This window comes from Buteo buteo, chromosome 11 (assembly GCF_964188355.1).
Source record: "Buteo buteo chromosome 11, bButBut1.hap1.1, whole genome shotgun sequence".
In the NCBI taxonomy this organism is placed as follows: domain Eukaryota; kingdom Metazoa; phylum Chordata; class Aves; order Accipitriformes; family Accipitridae; genus Buteo; species Buteo buteo.
The window spans coordinates 1,976,229-1,982,972 of NC_134181.1; the positions used below are offsets into that span (position 1 = coordinate 1,976,229).

The 6,744-nt window shown below is 64.2% G+C and overlaps 1 protein-coding gene across 2 annotated transcripts; it reads right to left on the reverse strand.

Annotated features, from left to right (window-relative positions):
* Window positions 1–1,288: 1,288 nt before the first annotated feature.
* On the reverse strand, window positions 1,289–5,989 carry CDT1 (chromatin licensing and DNA replication factor 1). Of its 2 annotated transcripts, none has more exons than XM_075039359.1 (10): window positions 5,574–5,989; window positions 5,094–5,258; window positions 4,775–5,001; window positions 4,088–4,282; window positions 3,834–3,979; window positions 3,412–3,515; window positions 2,934–3,122; window positions 2,409–2,543; window positions 2,121–2,322; window positions 1,289–2,009 (listed from the first exon to the last, which is right to left on the reverse strand). In XM_075039359.1, exons 1-10 carry the CDS (start codon window positions 5,946–5,948, stop codon window positions 1,846–1,848), a joined length of 1,902 nt encoding a protein of 633 aa, XP_074895460.1. In that variant the 5' UTR covers window positions 5,949–5,989; the 3' UTR covers window positions 1,289–1,845. The 2 variants fall into 2 exon arrangements, with proteins under 2 accessions (XP_074895460.1, XP_074895459.1); XM_075039358.1 differs by having other exon boundaries at window positions 1,293–2,009; window positions 4,088–4,285.
* Window positions 5,990–6,744: the final 755 nt, after the last annotated feature.

Here is a 6,744-nt window from a genome sequence, read left to right on the forward strand (position 1 = left end):
ACAGGCCCTGCCCTTACACTTTTAAGGGCTATTACAGCTATTTTTATCACCATTTCCTGAAAAGCCACTTCAGTGGCTGCTCGGTTTGTGCTGAGAAACACCATTCCCCCGGGAGAAACCTACCCCAGGGCACTTGTTTTCACAGCCAGCCCCTGCGCAGAGCCAAGGGAGGCAGCGCCTCGCACACATACTTGGCACGAGGAGAGGGTCCCTGCTGCGAGGTAGAGAAGGGAAAAATTAGTTCCACCCCAAAGAGCCGTGGAAAGCAGCTGCATGCTGTGGAAGCGAGCGTAAAGCCCTGCCAGTGCCAGAGCTGGCTGCGTGCGGGGCCAAAGGGTGACATCAGGGAACCAGGGGACGGTGCCTTCACGTCGGCCGGGCTGCAAGCAACCGTTGATGTAATTTGCTTGTAGAGACAAGGCTGTGCAGGGGTGGCTTCCAGGCAGGAGGAAGGTTTTTGTCCCAAGCAGCAGAACAGGAGCTCGCTGCAAGCTCTCCCGGGGCACGCGTGTGCTTGCCAGGCTGCCGAAACCGGCTCCTCTCCGCTGCACCGTTGAGCGTGGCCGATAGCCCAGCCTGCACCCAGAGCCCAGCCTTGAACCCCAGCCCTGTGCCTCTCTCCAGCCTTTAAACCTTCCTCCCTGGAAAAAAGGATTACCTCCGGCCAGCAGTGCCGGCCAGCTGGCCTGCAGGATGGCAAGCAGGGTCCTGGAGGAGGAAGAGGAGGAGAGCCTGCCTGCTCCTTAGGGCAGCACTACAGGGATCTCCAGTGCTGCCAGCCTCCGAGTGACGCTTTAGGTGCGGAAGCTTCCCTGGACCAGCGTGGATGAAGGGCAGTCCCCTTTCTGTGCAAGTCCTCGATGCCCCATGCTAAAACCAGCCGAGTCTGGCTCGGAAAGCGATGCAAGGCATGCCCGACGTGACACCGGGCAGGGGCAGCTCCCACCTCCTCCCTTGCACCCACGCTGCCCGTCCTGCAGCAAGAGCTGACCTGACCTGGGCGCTGGGCCAGGCCAGCACCTCCGCAGCAATCGGCACCCTCTTTGTCCCTCTTCCCGAGCCACTTCAGCCAAGTGACCCGGGCTTTCCCCTGGGAAAAAGCCCCCCCACGCCCACCCCCAGCCCTGCCTGCTCCTGTCCCCGTGGGAGCTGCTCTGCAGTCCCTATTTACAAAAGCTGCATTCAGTTCCCTGCAAACCCACGCTCACTTTTTCCAGTAAGTCTTTCTCCAGGAGCTGGATGACGACCCAGCCCTTCCCCACGTGTGCCGGCCGACGCCAATTGCCATGGAGAACCGCGGTGCTAACGCGGCACAGACAGGCAGCTCATGGAGGAAGAGCACTGTGTTAACACAAGTCAGCTATATTTAAAACATTTAATACAAATATGTTTTGACAAGTCCTGTAGTTGTTTCCAGCGAGCACTGGAGATGCAATTTCCCTCCCTTAAAAACAGAACGAGGCCCAGAGCTCCAAAAACATCAATTTGTGACTTCTTCTCTCAGTCCTTCCTGCCTGTCACCCTCTCACCCTGCCCAGTCCTGCCTCCACCCCACCAGGACCCAGTTAATGGAAGAAACCTCCTGTATCAAACCAGGAGAACGCAGCAAAGCCGAGAAGAGGTTACTAGCTCCTCTTCACTGCTGGCATCCTCACCCCAGGACACAGGACTGCCTGCCTTCAGCTCAAGGGTTAAGGGAGCTACGGTTAAATTAAGGCATTTTGCTCTTCCTCAGACATCCCTGAGGATGAGCCTCCCATCAGCCCACACCAAATTGCAGAGCGCGGTCGGGATTTGCTACATTTAGAGGAGATTACACGGGGGAAGCCTCGACCCTTGGGGGGCTCAGAGGGCTTCTGCCTCCTTTGCTGCCTTGGTGAGCCTCTCCGTGATGAGGCCGAGGTCCTTCCCTTTGTCCAGTTTGATGTAGGTATCCGTCCTGATGGCGTGGATCCCCACCCAGTCGGGCAGCAGCTCTGCGAAGAGGCGCAAGTGTTTCTCCATCTCACCTGCGAAAAGGAGCGACAAGCCGCCGGGTCAGAGCTCAGCTCCCCCCCAGCCCCTTCCTCCTGCAAAGACCCTTCCACGCCGGTGAGATTCCCCCCTCCCCGCTTTCCTACCGGGAGGCATCTGTGCATCGTAGCTGTCAGCCATGCGGGCACAAGCCACCTCCATGGTCAGCGCCTGCTTCTTCTCGGCCACGAAGACGTTGCGCAAGATGCGGGCCATGGCCGGCAGCCGCCCCAGCATGGCGAGCCGCTCCTCCTGCTGCGGGTCCCGTGTCATCAGCGCCTGTAGCTTCTGCGCCTCCTTCGCCCGGATCTTGGGGAGCAGAGAAGATGGGGTGAGATAGGCAGGTTGTCATCCCCCCCCGGCACCGGCGTTACGGCCAGGACCGAATTACTCACCCTCTCGAGCAGAGCCTGGGACACCCCTTTCAGAGCACTGGAGGTGCTGGCAGGGGACGGTGCTTTGGAAACCACCGGTTCCCCCGCACCGGCTTCAGCGGTTCTCAAGGCCAGGTTGGCAAGAGCTTTTTCCATCTGCTCATGTGGAAGAGGGAGGAGGAGTTGGGTTACAGCTGGGAGCCGCTTGTGCTGGAGGAAGGAGAAATTTCCCCTCCACCGCCCCCACCACCACCCTGCAGCCCAGTACGTCTGACCCATCCCTGCCTGCGCAGAGGACAGTTTTGGGGTGCTTCATCTCCTCTCCCAGCCCCAAAGTCACTCCTGACGGCTCCTCTAGCCCTACACCACAACCTGCAGCAGTAACGGCCAGGCTTGCGTTCCCACCTGCCTACATCTTACGGTGCTCTGAGTCCTGTGGCTCTGAAACGATCCTTCCCGAGCCCTATCCGGTAACATCTTCCCACAGAGCCGGCTGGTTTGACATCTGCCAGCTGCAGACGGAGCCAGACCCTGGTCCTGACTCACCTTGGGGGTCAGCATGCCCCGTGCCGTGCTCAGCACCTCCTGAGCCGTGGTAAGCCTGTCCTCCTGGGGCGGCCGTGGCAGCTCCGCCGGGCTGATGTCCGGCACCTCGTCCACTTTGAAGCGGGGATGCCAGCGGGTCAGTTTCTCCTCCGGCACCACCATGGGAGGGCTGAGGGCAGCCAGGAATGCCTGGAGAGGGGCGAGAGCTGCGTCACAGCACCTGCGGGCCAGGTACGGGGGAGCCGGCCACTGCCCCGCGCTCCCAACACGGCTTGGCAACACATGGCAGCTGGCCTGGAGGAAATTCAGAGCCAGGAAAGATTCCATTTGCCATCCTCCCCACCCACACCTGCCTGCCAAGAGCATCCCACAGGAACCAGTGATGTCCTTCAGCCTGGATCCCAGCCTGCTCTTTCCACTGATTCTCTAGATAGCGACCAGAGCAACACCAGACCCCAAAAGCCGAGGGTGCCCTCACCTTGTGGTGCTGCTTGACAATGTTCACCAGGTTGCGGTTGAACTCCTTCCTGCGCTCCAGCAAGCGCGACGCCGACAAGTGCGGGCGGCCGTCCACTTTCTCCTCTGTAAGGAAAGAGACACGAGCATCACCTGCGGCATCAAGGCAAAGCGCGGCAGCACCGCGACGGGGCCCAAACCTCGAGAGCCTTGGGAAGGACAGGATCCGAGCCCCACCGTGGGGCTGAGGCGCTGCCAGAATCACCCCCCCATCATCCTCCCACTTGTCCCAAAAGTGTTTTCCCCTTCCAACACACTCAGGCCCTTCTGCGTCAGATGATTATCTAATGAACTGAGCGGAGAGCATCCCTGGGGATTCAGGGATCCCAGCCAGGACCGAGCGCACCCCAGCTCTTGGGGGCTCCCCCTCAAGGCCATACGTACCTTCCCCCAGCACCGGCTCCAGCGTGAGCTGGTAGTCAGACTTCTTGACGCTGTTGCCGAAGGTGGGGATGTTCTTCTCCTGGCGCAGCCTGTACGAGGTGGGGTATACCGCCTTGATCTGCCCCACGTGCCGCTCCTCAAACTGCCTGCAACAGCACCCAGATGTCAGGAACCCCAAGGGCTGACACTGGGGCACCAGGCCCGACAGCTTCAGCTGGGACCCCAAAATGGGCTGCCCGCTGCTGCCGACTTACTTGCGCATCATGTCCTGCACCCCCTGCTTGACCTTCGCAAAGGTGATGGTCTCGGCACGGTTGAAGAGCATCCCGGCGATGGTGTCCACGCTGCGGAACATCTCCGCCAGCACCTTGAACTTGTAGGGCAGCGTGAGCCCCGGGGGCTGGTCCTGCGCGAGGGTGTGGAACCGCTGGTACGCGGGGGCCTTCTCGCTGCTGGGAAAGGAGAGGGGTCAGGGTCTCCGGCACACAACAGCCACCGGGCATGGCGAACACGGTCCTGGGACGGCACCGAGGATGCAGCCGGGGACAGAGACCAGCCAGAACGGGGGTCCCACTGCCAACAGGGCTGACCTCAGAGCCCAGGAGCCGCGTGCCCACCCCAGACCCCTCTCCACCCCCCCCATCCCCAAACCCTTCTCCGAGCAACGTGTGCCAGTACCTGGGTCGCATCACCCATCCTGGGGACATCGATGCCCCAATGCTTATGGCAGAGTCAGGGTGGCTTGGACTACCCTCAGAGAAGCCCTTTGCATGCAGCGCAGCCTGCCAGCGCACCCACAGAGCTCCCACACCCCCCTCATGGCGTTGGGAAGACCCCTGCAAAATCGCTGAGGCTGAGCAGCCGAAGAGGGCTGCAGCAGTCACCGGGACACCCCAATTTCCCCTCAAATCTGGGGCTGCATCCCCAAAGCCACTCCTCACCCGGCCTCTGCCACCGGAGCTGCCACCCCGGTGTCCCCGGATGGCTGCGCTCCCGGCGTGGCTCCACTTCCCGCTTTCTTCTCACGGATCCGCAGCTCCAGTTGCCGCACTCGCTCCAGACGGCTCCGCAGGTCGGCGCTGGCCCCGGCGGGGATGGGTGGCAGCTGGGCCAGCTGGGCCAGCGTCTTCACCCTCCGCAGGCGGCACCGCAGCCCGGCCAGGTCCTCCTGGGTGGGGAAGGGGCACACGGTCAGAGCGGGGCTCGCACATCAGCAAGAAACACAAAAAAACAGAGCAGAAAGCCAGGCTTGTCCCGTACCTGCTGCAGACGCCTGGTCGTCCCTGGGGGGGCTGTGTCGGGCTGTGTCCCCCCATCCTGTCCCTGGTCAGGGGATTGGGTGGTGCTGGCCAGGGGGTCCGCTGCCAGGTCCAGCGAGGGTGGCATCAGGGGACGAGCAGTGGCCGGAGGCGAGGGGCTGGTGGCCTGCAAGAGTGCGGAGGAACGTTAGATGTGCAGGGATCCCACCCACCAGGACCCCCTCCCCGGTGTGTCCCCCCACCACGGCCTTACACTGGGGGGGGGAGCATGGAGCCATGGGGGGGGTCTGCACTAGGGGCAGGGGGCAAGCCCCGGGGGGTGTCTGCATCAGGAGAAGGAGGGCAAGCCCTGGGGGGGGGGAATCAAGCCCTTGGGGAGGCTGCTCCGGAGACGCTGCCCCCGTTTTACGCCCCCCCCCCCCCCGGTTTAGGGCCGCAGCCGCGGGGGAGCGGCCCACCCCCGACCCCAGCAGTCCCCTACCGCGGCCGGCGGTCCCGGTTCCGCATCCCGGTGCAGTTCCAGCCTCTTCCGCGCCGACTTCCCGCTCGGCTCCCCGGGCCGGGCCCCGACCGACGGTTCCGTTTCCATCTCCCGCCGGCTCCGTTTCCTACCCGCCAGCCCCCGCACCACCGGGGAACCGCCGCCGCGGACCGGGGTACGCGGCGAGCCGGGCAGCGGCGGCGGGTGGGTGCTGAGACCCACCGGGGCACCATCCTCCTCCTCCTCCTCCTTCACCTCCCGGTGTACCGGGGGACCGGCAAGGGCGGCCTTGAGCCGGCGGCCGCCGCGCTTAACCGGGGCTCCGGTAACCGCCTTCGTGCGGCTGAAGAAGTCAGTGAGGCGGCGCTGGGCCATGGCGGTCCCGGTCCCGGTCCCGGTAACGATCCCGATCCCGGTCCCGGTCCCGTTCCCGGTCCCGTTCCCGGTCCCGTTCCCGGCGCGCCGACACGCGCACCCGCGCTACCGGGCGCGCCAAAGCCTCCGCGCTTGGCGGGAACCCGCGCGGCCGCAGCACCGCCCACCGCCGGGGTGGTGGTGCCGGGAGGAGTCACGTGGTGCGGAATTGGCGCCACGGGGTTCTTAAAGGCGCCGTGCCTCCCTAGAGCCGTGCTCCACGTGGGGGTCGGGAGGGGGTTGTTCGGTTGCGGGGGTTCAGAGCCGGTCCGGGGTGGGGGGCTCCGACCTTGCCCGGTGCCGTAGCGCCTGGTTCAGGGGACCGTGTGCCCACTGCGGGGACAGAGGCTTCCCGGCCCTTGGCTGGCGCTGGGGGATCCTGAGCGGGGCAAATGGCGTCTGAAATGGCGCTGGGTTGGGGGTCACCCCTCTTACCTGCCCTCCCCGGCGTGCCCGGGGCCAAGCCCTGCCCAGTTCCCTGCCAGAGCTCTGCGGTGGCCGTGGGGTCCTTCGAGGGACGCTGCCGCTGCTGCCTTCCCCCGCATCCACGGGTCCAGGCAGTGGCCGTCCCTCCGGCTAGGGACAGCCATGGGAACAAGGGGCACCAGCAGCACCCACTACCCCAGTATCCCCCTGCCCCGCGGCGTGGCCGTCTGCTAATGGCACTGCCCGGACGTGGGAAAAGCTTGCTCGCCCATAAAACGCCTCGCCGGGCACTCAGGCCGTACCCGCAGCACATTACGGGACCGCGCCGTTC

What these genes read in the sequence shown, in the direction of transcription:
- CDT1 (XM_075039358.1), bottom strand. Translation starts at nt 5,948, where the DNA reads ATGGCCCAGCGCCGCCTCACTGACTTCTTCAGCCGCACGAAGGCGGTT. An exon ending in AACCGGGACCGCCGGCCGCG is followed by an intron (nt 5,259 to 5,573) that starts GTAGGGGACTGC and finishes GCACTCTTGCAG; the next exon opens with GCCACCAGCCCCTCGCCTCC. An exon ending in GCTCCGGTGGCAGAGGCCGG is followed by an intron (nt 4,286 to 4,774) that starts GTGAGGAGTGGC and finishes CTCCTTTCCCAG; the next exon opens with CAGCGAGAAGGCCCCCGCGT.